The sequence below is a fragment of the Vigna angularis genome, chromosome 11, assembly GCF_016808095.1.
Source record: "Vigna angularis cultivar LongXiaoDou No.4 chromosome 11, ASM1680809v1, whole genome shotgun sequence".
Taxonomy (NCBI): domain Eukaryota; kingdom Viridiplantae; phylum Streptophyta; class Magnoliopsida; order Fabales; family Fabaceae; genus Vigna; species Vigna angularis.
In genome coordinates, this window is record NC_068980.1 from 25121265 (window position 1) to 25139743 (window position 18479).

The 18479-nt window shown below is 33.6% G+C and overlaps 2 protein-coding genes and 1 non-coding gene across 3 annotated transcripts; 1 reads left to right on the forward strand and 2 right to left on the reverse strand.

Moving 5' to 3' along the window:
* Window positions 1-913: 913 nt before the first annotated feature.
* On the reverse strand, window positions 914-3949 carry LOC108334034 (uncharacterized). The gene is made up of 2 exons (XM_017569627.2): window positions 2589-3949; window positions 914-2475 (listed from the first exon to the last, which is right to left on the reverse strand). The coding sequence occupies exon 1, from the start codon at window positions 3884-3886 to the stop codon at window positions 2621-2623; it is 1266 nt and encodes a 421-aa protein (XP_017425116.2). The 5' UTR covers window positions 3887-3949; the 3' UTR covers window positions 914-2475; window positions 2589-2620.
* LOC128194870 (small nucleolar RNA Z122) lies at window positions 2029-2107 on the reverse strand. The gene has a single exon (XR_008246319.1). It is a non-coding gene; the product is annotated as a small nucleolar RNA Z122 (small nucleolar RNA).
* A 3863-nt stretch (window positions 3950-7812) lies between the features above and the next one.
* Window positions 7813-11225, forward strand: LOC128194791 (uncharacterized). Its single transcript, XM_052870923.1, has 4 exons — window positions 7813-9860; window positions 9952-10175; window positions 10252-10509; window positions 10598-11225. The coding sequence occupies exons 1-4, from the start codon at window positions 7941-7943 to the stop codon at window positions 11112-11114; spliced, it is 2919 nt and encodes a 972-aa protein (XP_052726883.1). The 5' UTR covers window positions 7813-7940; the 3' UTR covers window positions 11115-11225.
* The last annotated feature ends 7254 nt before the right edge of the window (window positions 11226-18479 follow it).

The following is an 18479-nucleotide window of genomic DNA, read 5'->3' on the forward strand; positions in this document are numbered from 1 at the left end:
GCCCAAACTCTAATGGGAACAAATGTGGTATTATAATGGGGACTACTCCCTTAGGACTGGTCAACACAGCTCACCCATATCATATCATATCAGATGCATCAAAATCCGAGTATGGACGAAAAAGCCTATAAATATATAAAAAGAAAAAGAAAAGGTGAGCAAGACGGCTCATCATGCCTGCAATACTGCCTAGGTAGGGTTTTCAGGTTTTCACGCTTTTCTTCATTTCTACACACTATCGGGTGCAATAAATTGCTCCAGTGTCCAGTATTTCATGCCATGCACCCTCTACTTGTCACATTACTTTTATGTCTCAACTTTCTCATATACCATTTTTATCATTATCTTCAAAATTAGATTTTAATTTTTTTAATAATTATCGATAAATAAAGATATTTATTTTCATGAACATCAAAAGCAATATTTAGTATCAGACCTTATAAGTTATATAACCACTGAGAATATTAAAAATAGCAGTAAACATATATTATCATACTTCATTTTTTTTTTCATTTATTTGTTTATGAGAATTAATTATTTATATGGATATGGACGAAGAATATTCTCGGAGCACTGTGTTATAAGGGGTGGAATAGATATAGCATGATGTGCAACGGCTTGAATGGGAAAGTGTCGAATAAATAGTTCACAGCATAAATAACCACAACTGAATTTTTGTGAAAAAACCAACTCAAGTCTATCGTTTAGACAATTACGAATTATGACATCATCAATTCTTTCTCTTTCAATTTTGAAAGGAAAACATCTACTCTCACCCATCTTTTGTTTCCTTCATCGCTTTACTCATTCCTTGTTGAACGTAAGAGGTCTCGGTATTATTTCGTTAAAAGGACAAAAGAAGTTGTATATCGAGTTTAACAAATAAAAGTTGCCTCCACCAATATAGACAGAGTGATGCAGACGATACAAGATTGATTTTACTTATTTATTTAGAGAATTAAAAATGACCACGCTCTCTTCACATGGGTTTTGGCTTTTATGGTGGCTAATATAGCCTGAGAGTATGACAACATGTTGACCACGTGATTATAGACTATTCCTAACTACTAAAAAAACTAAACAAAAATGGAAGCATCATTATTTTATATCTCCTTGGTTGGTGCCTTTTTCGTTGCCGTTGCTGAAGAGTTGTTTGTTTGATCGCAGCTTGGTACCAGTGGAGTACAAGATGCGTGTGTAAAGATACAGATATAATATATATATATTATATGGATGAAGTTTGGGATTCGGAAATGTGAATAAATGGATCATGAACCGAGGCAACTAAACCGACAGAGGGTCCAATCTAATTAGGAGTTTAATCCCCAAGAATATAATTTGAATGTGACCAAGACCCGTGATAGTACCACGGAACTAGAACCATTTACTATCACCATAAAGGATGGATGGAAAAGGCGAAGGGGTCCAAAGCCATTCAACTTTTCAACATATCCCTTCCCTCAATTATGCACTTTGCTTATACCAAATATCAAATTGCTTCTAGCAAACAGGAAATGGTCCTACCATATCTAATTACCAACGGACCCCATCACATCCATGACTCAGATCTTTTCATCCAATGGATCAATCATAAAGTGAACAAAAAACTTCATCCAACAAACCATAAAACCCTGACGGACAACAAACATAGATCACCCAATTTGAGGGTGTTCTGTTCCACCCCTCCATCAATATCTCGGACACACACAAAGGGCAAATTTATAGTGAAATCATGTTCGATTATTCATTCAACCATCATAATCCCTTCTGGGAAACTCATTTCATCTCCAAGATCAAAGTACACACATCTTGATTAAAAGAATTAAAAAAAGAGAGTGAGAACAACACTGCCCCCACCCTATTGAATCTTCCATAAAGGTCACACACTCAGCTTCAGGTGTGGACCACCCCCAAACTAATTCCACCCAAGAAAATAAAACACAATATATCCGTACACCACACATCATAGATTTAAAAATAGACCATAATTGGTCACTTAGATTTAATTAAAACTTCATTGTAATAAGGTTTGGGATCAGACTGACGTGCAAATAATAATTCAGCAGAGCTGGCGCCTCTGTTTGAATTTTTGGCATCATTTCCCAAAACCCTTCACAACATAGAAAAAAATAACCACAAAACAAAAACCACAAACAGACACGAGATAAACTCAACATGTTACCCCCACAGATCTCGAAACATTTTAATTAATACTAATAAAAAAAATCACTTTTTTACTTTCCCACTATCAATTTAAAAAAAAATAACAGCGCCGTAAAAAAACAAAGAGCTCACTGTTACAAACACAGTAACGGGATCTTTTATCAATTATCATCTTGCTGAGAAAACAACAAAGGGCATCTAAAAATCCATCGAATCCCACCTCGCGTATTTACATTAATCATCCTAAAACTTTAACAAAATCAAATTAAATGAACCAACCAACCAAACCCCCAAATCAACACCGTCCTCTTCCTGCAATATTTCCATTCCGGAATTAGATAAAAACAAAACAGAGAGAGATGGATTGATCAAGTGGCAAAAAGATGAAAAAAAGACCAAAAAAAAAGCCTAGTCAATAATGTTACCCTTTTTCTTCCTCTAAAGAAGGGTATTTACGTCAATTCCGATTAGTCCTACCACTTTGGTGATGCCCCCTGTTACTCCCCGTCGTTTCTTTCTTCTGCGGCGAAGAAAACAGTTGCCCGAACCCAAAAACAGAACCGGATTTGGACGCGCCCCGGAGGGAGCAAACGGGGACGTTGAGAACGGGCGTGACTCTGACGTTAGCGGAATAAGAACGTTCCATGCCACGGTGCTTGAAGCGGGGCCCACCGTTGAACGTGCTGGGAGAACTCGAGCTTCGTTCCAAGCTCTGGAACACGATTTTGCCCGAAGAGTTCATTCTAGGGCTGTCCACAGAAACGCCCCTGCACCCAACCGTTTCCGATTCTCTTCGGATCGGACTCCTCCCAGGGCGGGAAGGCTGATCCAAAACGGTTTTGTTCGAGTCAAAGGACCCAGCGCGAGGTTTGACTAATCGGATTCTAGGGTTAGGGTTTCGGTGGATCGAGATCTGGCTGAGGTTAGGGTTTACGTTTGAGGTCATATTGGTGTTGGGGTTTGATTTTTCAGAATCGAGCGAGAGGCGAGGGAGGTCGTCGTGGTCGTGGCTGGACGAGGAGGATGAGAGAGATAGACGAGAGGAGATCGATAGGGATTCGGCGTCACAGGAGTTGGTGAGAAGTGGGGCGTTTTCGGAGCTGGTAGAAGACGACACCGTTTTGCGGTGTAGGAGGTTTTTTAGGGATTTGGAGGTGGTGGAAGGGGAGGGTTTGGTAGGGGTGGTGGTGTGGTAGAGTTTTTTTAGGCCGAGGAGGTCTTTCCAGCGGGAGGAACAGCGTGGGGCTTTGGGGGAGAAGACATATGGGTCAGTAGCCGTAGTGGCAGCAGTGGCTGAAGGGGATTTGGGAGTTTGAGGGGAGATTGTTGCCGTTGCGGCGTTGGTTAGGGTTAGGGTTTGGAAGGTGGTGGTTGTGGTGGTTGTTGTGATGGTTGGGGTTTTGAGGTGGAGAGGGACAAGTTTGCCGTCGGAGAAGAGCTGGTCGGCGGGGAGCATGGTGGCGGGGGAATCGAGGGGGAACTCGAAGTCCGGTTCGGGTTCGGATCCGCGAGGTGAGAGCCAGGGAGGGAGGTCAAGGAAGGTTGTTTCCGGCGAGATTGCGATGTTGTTGACGCAAGCAGAAGCCATTGTGAGAGGATCATGCAACGGTGTGTTTGTTTTGTGAGAAGTTGCAGAATGAATGAAGAAAGAAGCGAAGAAGAAGAAGAAGATGAAGAGGTTAAGGTTAAGGTTAACAATGGTAGGTGGCAGAAGGAGACGCATATATAACAGTTCTCTCAGCCTACATGGAAACTAGGGCCACGTGTCTCCCTCTTTTCTCTCTCTCCCCTTTCTCCACAAAATTAAAATATTCACTTCATCATTAATACTAAAGTCTGTCCTTTTATATTATTACAATATTATATGAAATTCAATGCATAAATAAACCTATTTTTTTATTATTTATTTGTAGAAATTATGTCGAGGTTCAAGCTTATCTCATGTTTTGTTTGATGAGTCAATTTTCATTTCCAAACCCTGTCCCATTGCTCTTATCCTCTTAAGCCCATTTTTTTTTTTTAAATATATTAGACACACATTAATTTTTTGTATTTAATTAGCTTTTTTTTTACATTTTATTCTATTCTTTTCTTGACAAATATAAAAGTTTATTTTTTTATCATTATTTTACTTTTGTACTGCATGTTGTATGTAAAAATGTGTTATTATGTCACGTTTTTTTTATCTAATCAATTCATACAATATAATATTCAAACTTATATCTAATATATTTTTTTATAATTAGAAAAACATGTATAAATAATATTAATAATTTACAATTATCTTGAAGTCATGTTAATTTAAAATTAATTCAAATATTTAAGATACTAAAGATTTTGATTAATATTTAATTTCAACTTTTTAGTATTATTATAAATGTTACAGCATACATATTTATGACCAATAATAATAATAGTTATTATTTCAACATTATCGTAGCATAACTATAACAAAACATTGAACAATAATATTTAGGGTGAATATAAATTATTTTCAATATAGATTATCAATATCGAATTTAATACTGTTATTATTATGGTATGTTAAAAATAATAATTTAATTATTATTAATTGAAAAAAATGAGTGATTAACTATTATTATTAATTTAACTATTATTTTTAATAAAATTATAAATATAGTATTAATTAGAGAAATAGTATTTAAAAATATTCAATGTATATTAAATTTATAAATAGTATTATAAATATATGGATAAATATGGTATAACATTATAAATATATTGTTATAATTAAATGTAATTTATTATTGATAACTAGATATAATATTTATTATACAAAATAGATATATCATCATTAATTTAAAGTTACGTTAATAATATTAATTACTTGTATTTTAATATAATTTTTTAATATATATATATGTATATATTAATATTATAACAAACTAAGGTCTACATCAAGTTTATTTGGACTTTAGTTATAACTGATGTCTAATTTTAAGCCTAATTATCTATCTATCTATATTATTTTGTCGATATCTAGAATTGTGGATTGATGATTTTGGACATTCCAGTAGCATTGGAAATATACGATCCAGGCCTTTAATTTGACATCCTGCAATATATTATTTTAATGACGATAAAATGGAGAAAATTAATTTTCAAGTTAGGTTACAAAATTTCACTTAGATGTAGATGCATTGAACTGCTAAGTTGTTAGAAATTGGGTTTTCGTTACAGTGGCCAATATTATCTCTTCTATATTTTTTTCAAGTATTTTTATTTCATTTTTCTACATTTCAGACATTTATTTAATTCTAAATTTTTGTTGGTGTTATAAATGAAGATTTTTCAAGCTTTTACATCTTACATTCTTTTTTTTAGTGATTTTATATATAGAACATTTTATTCATAGTGTTTCAGTCATTTCTACTATTTTATTCATCTGTTTGAAAATTTCTTTTATTATGTAAAGAATTTTTCATGCAAATAGGAAAACTTATTTTAAATATTTTAAAAGAAAACACTTTTTATAACTATTAAAGTTTTAACTTTCATAAAAGTAACACATTCTAGAATAAGTTTTTTTATTTGTTATAAAATATTCAGAGTTTTTATGTTTTCTGTATAAGCGTCTAAAAAGTCTATTTTAATCATCATAAAAAGTTTTTACTATATTAGTGTAGCTTTTGAATAAGGATAGTAAACAAAATCATTTCTGTAGATATTTCTCAAATTAGTGTTTGCTTTGATGGAGAATCTCATTACTTAGTTATGGGTCCTCTTATCATAATATTCACATTTAATTATTTGACTTGTTCTATATTTATAAAATTCATTCACATTTTCAAAGTATTTTCTCTCTTATCATCATCTTGATTAATAATGACGTATCATCAATTTTAAGTTTCACATTAGATTATTTTCATTCTTCTTTAATAATTTTTTTATTATTTATTTCTTTTACATGAGAATCTTTTACTCTTTGAAGTTCAAGGGTTTAATGGTGTAATCCTTTCATTTACTAAATTGTATAAAACAAACTTATTTTCTTACTTTTTTATTTTAATTTTTGTTTCATTTGAAGAATTTTTTGTTTCGCTCAAACAATTTTTCTTAGATTTCAATAGTTTGACTAGTTCTATATTTGAAAAGTTTTATTAAATCTCTCAAGATGTTTTATTTCTAATCATATCCTTACTTGTATATTATTTACTTTGTGCAATTTCGTTTAGTGATATAAAAAATCGTTTCTAAGAAACATTTTTTTCTTAATTTTACTTCTTTTTAATATTTCAATTTATTATTTTTTTTATCATGTAAAACAGTATTTTAGTGATTTTTTATATAATTATATCTATTTTTCTACTCATTCTCATAAATGTAATTCTATCATCACAATTATATAAACATATTTTATTAACTATAGTATAATAATTTAATGTCATTATCACGAAGTTTAAAATATAAAAAAACTTCGAATATTTCATTTGTGTATTATAATCGTTATTAATGTATAAAAAAGATATTTCATTATAATTTAGAGAAAGAAAGTAAACAGATACTTGAAATATTTTTAAACTTGAATATTTATTTTCTTTTTTAATTTTAAAAAATTATTTTTTAACTTTATTGGTATTTTTTTTAACATTTTCAAAATTAATGGATGTTTTGGTTGCCATGAAATTTGATTTGTATAATTGTGTTTTATTTTATATAATTCTTTCACTTTTATCCAATTTTTATTTGGTATTCTGATTTAAAATTTATACCATTATTTTTTTTTTAATATTTGACACTAAATATGTTCTTTTGATATTTAATTTTTTGATAATATAATGTTTCCTTTTAAGTGATTTTTAATTTTTCTAAAAAAATTAATTAATTGATATTTAAACTGATAACGAATATGGATATAAATGATTATTAGAATGAGACAAAAAAATTATATATATTAAGTATGAGAATGGGGATAAGTATTCAATTTTACTTTGTAGGATAAAGATAGATTAACGAAACATATCCCCTCTAGCCAATTGTTATCCTTAATTTTGAGATCACTCAACTAGTTAAAAGAAGGTTTAATCCTTTTCTACATCCCTATTTATGTACGAATGTCTCAATTGAGTCCTCGTTTTTTAAAGTGTATCAAAATGGTCCCTAATTTTGAAAATTGAGATCAATTGAGTCCTTCCCGTTAAGTTGGCTGGACGGCGTTAAAAAAATTGATGAGTGGGATGCTGAGATGACGAAATGTTACTGACGTGGCATTGACATGGCTTAATGGTGAGTTTTTTAGATTTAAAAAACGTGAAATTTGTAAACCAAAACGCAACGTTCTGATTTTGAACATAAACAACGAACGCTTTATCAGAAGGACGAATCCCTAAATTGAAGAGGGTTTTGTCGAGAGTTGTCTTTTGTGGTTCCAATTTGGCGGACAATAGGTATCGTTTCTAGATTTGCGAGTGATCTATCGGTGGTATTTCGGTAGAATCAGGAAGGTTTTGGCGGTGAAGCACGTGGAAAGCAGTGGCGAAAGTGTTCGAAGTGAACCACGTGTTCAGGTTAGTAAATGTGCTTTTGATTGAATTTTGTGATGAATTTGTCCTTTATGGTTGTCGGAACCTGTTGTATGTTGTATATTGTTTCGTTTTCGATTGCAATGTGGTCCCTCGTTATTAAAGCGTTGTTTGATTGTCTTTTTCAGTGGGTTGTGGTTTGAATATATTGTTAATGCTTTTTTTTTGTGGTCCCCCATTGTTAAAGTCTTTTCTTACTTTATAGGTTAAAATATAATTGTTGTGTTGTACGTAATGGAAGGAAATTTTGAAGTTGTTTTTCACCATGGTGGAAAGTTCATAAATGAAGGAAAACTTAAGTATGAGGGGGAGAGTACAAGTTTATCCTTTGACCCAGACATGTGGAGCTATTTCCTTGTAGTCGGTGTAATAAAAGGTCTAGGTTATGATGGGTTTAAGGAGTTGTTGTACTGCGTTGGTGGTGGTTCTGTTTTGGAAAATAGGTTGGAACCTTTGTTGGATGACATAGGAGCCATGCACATGATTACCTTAGCCAGGCTTAATGGTGAGGTTCATCTATTTGTTGTTCACAATGTCTCTGAACCTGAGGTGATAAATATGTTAGAATATATTCCTCAAAATACAGATGAAGTAGAAGTTGAACCTGTAGGTATGGTTATGGGTGAAGGTGAAGAGGAAGGCGGGGGTATGGTTGTTGAACCTGTTGTAGAAGAAAGAATTGAGGCTGATGATGTTGTTGAAGGAGAAATTGAAACAGAGGTTGGTGGGGGTGAATGTGAACAACATAGTGAAAGACAATTTGAGGTGGCTGTTAATGAAGGTGAGAGAGGACAGTGTGATGGAATCAATGAAAGTGTTGTGGTGTCAGAACAAAGAGTTGAGGTTGATGATGTTGTTGAAGGAGTAATTCAAACAGAATGTGAACAACACAGTGAAAGTCAATTTGAGGTGGCTGTTAATGAAGGTGAGAGAGGTGAGGATGATGATGTTGTTGAAGGACAAATTGAAACACATGTTGGTGTGGGTGAGGTTGAAGAGGATGGTTGTGATGTTCGAACCTGGACCAGTAGTGGTCATGATGATGGCAATGAGGAGGTTAATTACGACTGTATGGAAGGTCTGGTTGATGTTAATCTTGAGTGTGATTTAGAAGAGGAGGTAGGAGACAGGGTGGCAGATTGGTTTGGTAATGTTGAAGTTGATGTGCAATCTGATGATAGTGATGTGGATGATGGAATCAATAGTGATCATCATAGAGGTTTGTCCGATGATGAATGGAAATCTGATGAATTAGACAGTGGAGCAGACAGTGGAGCAGAAGATGATGAAGAGGAGGGTTATGGGAAGTTTGTAACCTTCTGCATGCCTAAGACCATGGTAGATTATAAATGGGATGTGGGAACTTATTTTGCTAAGAAGGAAGACTTTGTGGATGCCATTAAAACATATGGAATAGAAAATAGCAGAAATATTAAATATATTAAAAATGATAAGAAGAGAATGAGGGTAAAATGTATGGGTGCTAAAGGAGAGTGCCCCTGGATGGCATATTGTGCTTATATGGAAGCCATTCATACGTGGCAATTAAGGACTATTGTTGATGACCACATATGTAGTAGAGAGCACAAATTAAGATTAGTTAATGCAAAATGGCTCAGTAAAAGGTTGGAAAAAATTGTTAGAGAAAATCCACAAGTAAAGGGAAAGGAAATTCGTGAGAAGATAAATCGAAAATGGAATGTAGGTGTATCTAGATGTATGGCTTATAGGGCAAAGGCCATTGCTTCAGACAATGTTGATGGGTCTTTCAAAGACCAATATAGAAGGATTTATGATTATGCCAATGAGGTTTTAGCTCGTAATCCAGGATCCACAGTAAAAGTCAAAGTTCAAGAGAATGTGGATGGAATCAGTTTTATGAGGTTTTATACATGTCTAAAGGCCTGCAAGGATAGTTTTGTGTCCTGCAGGCCAATAATTGGGTTGGATGGTGCTTTTCTGAAAGGAAAGTATGGTGGTGAAATGTTAACTGCTGTTGGTAGAGACGCAAATGATCAAATGTTACCTCTTGCGTATGCCGTGGTCGAAGTAGAGAACAAGGATACTTGGAAATGGTTCCTCCAATTTCTGGTTGAAGATCTCGGTGGGGAGGAAGTAAGTTCATCATTTACATTCATGTCGGACCAGCAAAAGGTAATGCACATGACCTATTCCCCGATTATGTTAATTATCTTTGAGGTTGAAATCATATCTCTAACAACACTGTCATAATTTGATTCAACAGGGACTACTACAAGCTGTACAAGAAGTAGTGCCTGGAGTTGATCAACGTTTCTGTGTTAGGCACTTATACGCTAATTTTAGAAAGAAATTCCCTGGAAAACAACTCAAGCGTTTGATGTGGAAGGCAGCTACAGCAACCCATCCACAAGCATGGGAAGCAGAAATGAGAAATATTAAACAGCTTAACGATGAGGCTTTCAAATACTTGTTAAAAATCCCTCCCAGGTTTGTATTTAAATTTCTATTGTTAAAAATCTGCCAAATATTCACAGTAACATTGATGAACATATATATGTTGTAGGTACTGGTCAAGATCAAGATTTAGCAGCAAGGCTCAGTGTGATACTTTGGTTAACAACTTGTCGGAGGCTTTCAATAGTGTAATGGTGCATACAAGGTCTAAGCCAATCGTAACCATGATGGAGGAAATCCGGCTTTACTTGATGAAGAGATGGGCAACTAACAGGACAAAAAGTCAATCACTTTCTGGGAACATTTGTCCAAAAATCAAGAGTAGACTAAAGAAGGAGTCTCAGTTAACTAAATATTGGATACCGTGGTAAGAATGAGGTTTGTTCACTTATGATTTGTTTTAAAATGTGTTAGTGGTTTATGATTATAATGTGTTTCTTGTTTTGATTTTAAAGCTGGTCAGCAAACAAGATTTTTGAAGTTCGCCATGTGTCCCAAGCCGGTGAAAAATTTGTAGTCAATTTAGATGAAAATTTGTGTACATGCAAGAAGTGGGAAATCACTGCCATACCATGTTGCCACTCGTTAGCTGCTATGAAATTCCTAAATCTTGATGCAGAGGAATTCATTCCATGTTGCTTTAGGAAGTCAACATATGAAGAAACATACTCTTCAATTATCTATCCAATAAATGGTAACAATATGTGGGAGATTACCACATATGAAGATGTTCTCCCTCCACCAAAAAGAACTTTGCCTGGAAGACCAAAGAAGAAGCGAAGGTTGGAGCAATGGGAGTTGGTGAAGGATGACAAAAGAATGAGGAAGGGTGGTTTTAAGAAAAGATGTGGCATTTGTAAGGAACTCGGCCACAACAGGACTTCTTGCACCAAAGCACAACAAACACAACAAAGTACCCCATCAACTCAACCAAACATCCCATCATCAAATGAAGAACAAGCTGCAGTTTAAGGGGATAAATGAACAACTTTAATGTATTTTTTAATGTGTCTTTGTATTAGACAGCAACTTCGTGCTCTTTTGTTGTATTAGACAGTACTTTGGTTATCTTATGCTAATTTTGATGTTAAATCCTCTTTTTTTGTCTTCTTTTGTAAATAATTTTTATGTCTTCTTTTGTAAATAAGAGCACGCTCGTCCACTGTGTACGCATTAGAGAACGCTCCCTCAGCGACAAAAAAGACGCTCGTCCACTATGGACACTCGACAGAACGCTGGCCAAGCGATAAGAGCACGCTCGTCCACTGTGCACGCTCGTCCCCTGTGTACGCATTAGAGAACGCTCCCTCAGCGACAAAAAAGACGCTCGTCCACTATGGACACTCGACAGAACGCTGGCCAAGCGATAAGAGCACGCTCGTCCACTGTGGACGCTCGTCCCCTGTGTACGCATTAGAGAACGCTCCCTCAACGACAAAAAAGACGCTCGTCCACTATGGACACTCGAGAGAACGCTGGCCAAGCGATAAGAGCACGCTCGTCCACTGTGCACGCTCGTCCACTGTGCACGCGCGTCCACTGTCGACGCTCGTCCCCTGTGTACGCATTAGAGAACGCTCCCTCAGCGACAAAAAAGACGCTCGTCCACTATGGACACTCGAGAGAACGCTCCCTCAGCGACAAAAAAGACGCTCGTCCACAGACTCCTATAAAAAACCTCAGATATGCATACACATTTTTTTAGACTCATCACATTTCATAACAAAAATAAAGTTTTAACTAGTAAGAAGTCTGACTTTCATTGAAATGGAAGAAAAGTACAACACGGTTACAACCCATCAGCCCATTCTCATCAACATTGATACGCAAATTGTATTTATTACACATAAAAGAAAAACCAAAAATATCAACACCTTCATCCAGTTCTGAACAACCAACAAAGATTTCTCAAACTTAACTAAAATTTTCCTATAACTATCCATTTCTTCACTGTGCACCGAACTTTCTTTGTTTCCTTCACGCTTCAAGCATTTCCCCCTTTCCTCTTCCACAACATCATTGAACCATTTGAAGTAGTTGCAACCACCCTCTTCAGCACCACTCTGTATAAACAACAATCGATTCTCAAAAACACTTCCACATAATACAAACGTCAAATAAATCATACCTTATACTTCGAGCATCCCCAAAATTGCTTGCCACGATTCTTCAGAGTTTTAGCAGTTCTCAGCGCGCATCTCAGTCCACAGTGGCAAATCGGTGAACACAAATTACGGTTTTCCTTCCGCCACACACTGCATGTCGACGAACAACAAGAATGCTCCTTCGACATCGTCTTCGAACAACTACGTTCTTAAACCCACCCACCTGCGACGAACAACGACATTTTTAAACCCACCCCACCTGCGACGAACAACCACGTTCTTAAACCCACCTACCTGCGTCGAACAACGACGTTCTTAAACCCACCCACCTGCGACGAACAACCATGTTCTTAAACCCACCTACCTGCGTCGAACAACTACGTTCTTAAACCCACCCTCCTGCGTCAACCGATTTGGGGATTTCTTCAATTTAGGGATTCCTCCTTCTCATAAAGCTTTCGTGGTTTATGTTCAAAATCAAAACGTTGCGTTTTGATTTACAAATTTCATGTTTTTTAAATCTAAAAAACTCACCATTAAGCCAGGTCAATGCCACGTCAGTAACATTTCGTCATCTCAGCATCCCACTCATCAATTTTTTTAACATCGTCCAGCCAACTTAACGGGAAGGACTCAATTGATCTCAATTTTCAAAATTAGGGACCATTTTGATACACTTTAAAAAACGAGGACCCAATTGAGACATTCGTACATAAATAGGGATGTAGAAAAGGATTAAACCTTAAAAAAAAGTTGCTTTGGTATGATAAATACTAATACTAAAAATTTTAGTGGTTTAAGATGCAAATAGTAATAATATGTTTTACATTCTAACCTTCGTTGTTTTAGTTATTTTTTTTAGAGTTGTCAAAATGGGTCACAACCTGCAGGCTAATCTAGTCCACCATGGGTTTGAGTCGGGTTGGGTTTGAAAAACTTGTATTTTTTTATGCGGGTCAGATTTTAACCCGGCTCATTTAAATCCGGCTCATGCGGGTTGAACCCGTGGTGGGCCGGGTTGGCCCACCAACCCACCAACCTAATTTTATTTTATTAAATTTTAATTTTAATTTTATAAAAAATATTTATTATTTTGTTTTTGCTTGAAAAAATTATTTAAGTTCTTTATTTTCAAAATTAATTAAACACTCATGTTAGGAGTGAAATTTGAGAATGAAATTTGTTTAGATTTGAATTATAGAAAGTTTGTAATTTTTTTTTTAAAAAAATTGTAATTAAGTGAGCCAACCCGGTCGAGCCGGGTTCGAATTTTTCTGGCTCGCTAATAAATGAGTCGAGTTGGGTTGGCTCACTAAGTGACCAACCCGTGGTGGGCCGGGTCGGGTCGGGCCGGGTGGCCCATTTTGACAGCTCTAATTTTCTTGCATGTCATTAGATTTCCTAGTTTTGTCATTTGATGTTTTCTTTTCTTTATTGTCTTAGTGTGTTTTTTGTGGCATCAATCATTTGTGTTGCTTTCTCTTGAAATATTAGGACCTGGAAAAGTTTACACTCTTTTAGAAGAGCTTGAGTGATAGCCTAGCCTTTGTGCATGTGTGAGTAAACCCAAACACTTTGAGGGTGCTATATTGGTGCTTGTTTGGTCTTGGATTTTTTAGCTTGTCTAACTATATACATCTTTTGTTTTGGTTTGAGTGATTTTTTGTAGGAGATCATCAATATGATACAATTGTGGAAGAAATGGAGTAAGAATCACCATTGAATTACTCCACGAGTCGTGGTGCAACACAATAAAAAATCGATTTTAGTGAGGTTGATTGAACAATTGAAGTTACATGAGAAGGAGATGATAATTTAGTAGATTTCATTAATAAATTAATGCTTATCTTGCTTTAATTGTGTAAAATCCATGATAACTACCCCAATTTTACTTGTTTTGCATAAATAAATGAATTTAAAGAGCCAAAGTTGTATTTTGAAGAAAAACAGAAGAATTCAAAAACTTTTCAATAATTTTTTCACAGCATGGTTGCGATCCCATTTACTACTACTAAACTATACAAAAGGGTTAGTAAAATAATAAAGAAGATAAAGAAAATATTAAAGAGCGAAGTAACAAAAGATAGAAAGAAAGAAGTTTATAAAGAGATTTAAAAAGATTAAAAAAAACTATGATAAAGAAAAAAATGTTGATTTTCAAAATAGGATTTATCATTAGTTATCTAAAGATTATTGTTCAATTAATTATTATATTAGATTTTCAAATTAATCAATGTAAATTCTTGATTAATTTGTTGTCACTCTTAACCAAAGTACATTGTCAATTAAAAGCAAAAACTTTGTATATTAATCATTGTAAATTTAACCAAAGTACATTCTCAATTAAATATTACTATGGTTAATCATGTCTATTATTTTACCTCTTATATCAACTAAAAAACTAATTAATCAAAGTACATTCTTGATTAATTCTTATTAAAGTTTTTACCTCTAATCAAAGTACATTCTCAATTATTAGGTAAAACTCATTCAATGCAGTTAAGAAATTATAGCACAATCAACTCTAAAAGGCTTAACACTCCATGAAATGTTGAAATAACATGAAAATAGAAGAATAGAAGGTGGAAAGAAGAGAAGGTAGACGAAATTTGAACCTCCGAAAGGGTTCCTAAACTTCCTAATGTGTTTCCCCAAGTCTCTTTGTATAGAAATTGGATTGGGCTTTGTTTCAACATTTTCTGTTGTTGTAATCTTCTTTATGATAATGTAATCTCCTCCAATTATCTTCTAAATAATGCAATATCTTCAAAATATATTTGATTGTTGGAAAATCTAAAAATATTTGAGAAGATATATGCTAGATTAAAAAAAGATTTGGTAAATATTATCTTTTGATATTTATTGATATAATTAAATTAGGTAATTATTTAACAATATTAAATAAAATATCTTAAGATATATTTTTCCCAAATTGTCTTTAATCATAAACATTTATCAATTATCAAGGTTCTTTTGGTAGAAAAAAAAATAGAGAAAACCACAAGATCCAATTTTTGTTGCTTATTCTCTCTTCTTGCCTTAGCCAAATTTCTTCACTTTTTCATGATATGCTTGGATTGACTTCTTGTGGTCTTCATTATTTGATATTCTTGGATTTATCTTTAAGGTGTCATGACACTTTACCCAATTTTTTTCACACCTCAATGAGCTCAACTTAACTGCAACTACACTAACACACCTCAAAATATCTAAAGAACATTTATGCAATTAAAACACTATTTGTAACATGTTTTTGTATCTCATGCTAAATAAACTCATTTATAACAAATCATAATTAAAATATTCTATTAAAGTACAAAAACCAATTAAGAATCCAATGTTAAAGGCTAAATGAGGGCATGAATATGCATTCATCACACTTTCACACTTATCCTTTTGTACTCCTGGGCAAAACTTAGTAATTTCAAAACTTTATTCCGGATCAATATTCATATCAACGTTAAACCAAAGGAAAATAACTTCACTAGAAACTAATCAAATTTCTAAATCAAGTTGCCATGAATTATGCGAATGGGAGAACTCTATTTTAAACACATGAGTTAATCTTTTGAATTTATCAAGAAATCAAGTATGAAAGAGATCACTCAAGTTAAAAGGTATATTCACTCACCAATGCTCTCTTAAGTGTTTAGGCTTGTGTTTGTACTCAAAATACTCATGTATGTAAACAATATCATAACTTATCAAGATTCTAATATTCACATACTTTTGAAAAAACATGCATTCAAAGATCATGAGGTCTTTCAAAGGTTGTAATGTGGCCAAGGCAAAGGTAGGAAAAGTTTAGGATATAGAAGCTTTAAAAATTTGAAAAGAAAGAATTAAAGAGCAAAAATGTTGGAAAACAAATATATTATTTTCTTTCTTCACTTTTTGAAAAAACAATTATCCTTCTTTTTCTACATTTTGTTTCCCACTTTTACTTTTTCTGTTCTCTTTTTTTTTTCTTTCAACTTCTTTTTTTCCATGAAACTTTTTTTTCCTTTCGCCATTTTTATTACTCACCCACAAACTTTATTCATCACTCATTCCTAACATAATCCATTAGCTCCTTCTTTCATCGTAAGATATGGGATAATATAGTCTTTTTCTTTTCAAGATTTTGCAAGCTAAATATTAGAGTATAAACAAAAAATGAGCAAGTTACTCAAGAAAAATAGGAATGACACACGGTGATCCATCCATCACAATTATATTCAAAACTCACGAGACTAAAAGCTCTTTCGCAAAAAAATTAACCAAGTAATTCTCAAATTATCTCAATTAATAATTTATAATTATGAATCAATTGGACTAGCTTCTAATCAATTCAAAAATACATTCAACATAAAACATGACTATTATTTCAAAATTATGATAGTTCCAACTACTAAGCTAACCTTGTTAAAAAGAATAGTTTAAACTTAATTATAAATAATAATAATATATTAATTTTAACTATAAGAGAAAAGTGATATAAAAAATAACCTTCATTTCCTTAGTTTTTTATTAAGAAAACGAGAAAATAGTTTAAACTTGTTCCATATATACCTTTACAATTTAAATTCAATTTTCCTTTTATGTTAATTTTTTAAGATATTTTTTAAAAATAAAATGGTGAAGAAACTAAAAATGACAATGTCTTAAAATGAAGAGATTCACTCTAATAATGTTATTTTAATAACTTAGAATCGAAATAGGAATATTTTTTTACAAACCAACGTTAAGAGAATCTTATGCATTAAAATAACTAGCACATCACGTGTTTTTTCACAACAAGAAGATTTTAAAACAAAGATTTTGTTAAGCATGGTTGAGAAATGGTTTAGACAGGTGAATATCACCGACTATACATGTTTTGTTTGAAAGGTTGTTGATGGTACCATGCATTTGTCTTCATTTGTCAGTTAGAAACACTTTTAACCCATCTTTGTTTTTTATCATTCACAACACAAAATTGGGCATATGATTCGGTTCTGATTATCGGAATGAGCAAAATAACACAAGATAGTGAATGTCAGTGTCGTGTCTCATGTCTCTTTGGTTGTAGCCATGGCAGAACACCCAGGTAAATAAGTTAATGGATTTTGCTCTATTCTATCTTCATGCTCATCTTATTCTCACCAACTTAACACAATAATAAAAAATTTGGTGCATCCTGTTTCTTTGTTCAGGTTGCTACAACGAATTTTTTGGGTTTTTCAAACATGTCTCATGTTGCTTGTTTAACATTTTTTAGTATATATATATATATATATATATATATATATATATATATATATATATATATATATATATATATATATATATATATAAATCATTTTTAAAATTTGGCTTAATACCAATTCTTAGTTTTGTTAAGTGTATTCAAAGTGGTCATACATTTTGAAATATTATCAGTTGTCTTGTATTTAATAAAAATGGTTCAAGTTAGTCATTTTTACTTACGACGTTAAAAATGTTAACGGTTCAAGTTGTCAAATTTTTTAATCAAAGAGGGACTAAAATAAACATTCAAAATATGAGACAATTTTGAACACCGTTAACGTTTTTAACACCGTAAGTAAAAGTGACCTACTTGAACTATTTTTACAAAATATGGTACAATTGTGAACATCTCAAAAAAGGTATTGTACATAGTAATTCCGGGACTTAGACAACCACCGGTGTTTCTCCCACCCTTTACTACCAACAACTTTGGAGGGGGACTGCTCGCAGGGAAGTTCACCTCACACACTGTGCAGCATGACCGTCCGTTCTACCACTATGGGAAGTAAGGCCGGTTTATCATGTGGGCGGCCGCTCAAGACCGGCCGCTCGGTAAACCAAGTTGTTAAAACAAAGATTAAGGTAAATCAGGATTAGAGCTATTGGACTGGATTTGAGATGTGATTAACTTTTCACTAATCCCAAGCCCATAGCAAAAACTATAAATAGAGGTAAGAGGTAGGCAGGTTGCATTTACTACGCATTCATTACTGTTTCATAAAATCGCCAACAGTTCCCGTACTGACTTAGACATCGGAGAATCTTTGACAGGTTCTCCCGGACAGTAGGAGCAGACAGCAGAGTTTGGAGCGAGACCGGACGTCAAGCAGAAGAGAAGACTTTATGGAAACATTTAGTAACTTAGTTCCAAATAACCGAAAGAGGTATGAACATTCTGAACATACCTAACAAAACTAAAGACCAAAATTAGTATTAAGCCTAAAAATTTCTAAAAGAGTTAGTA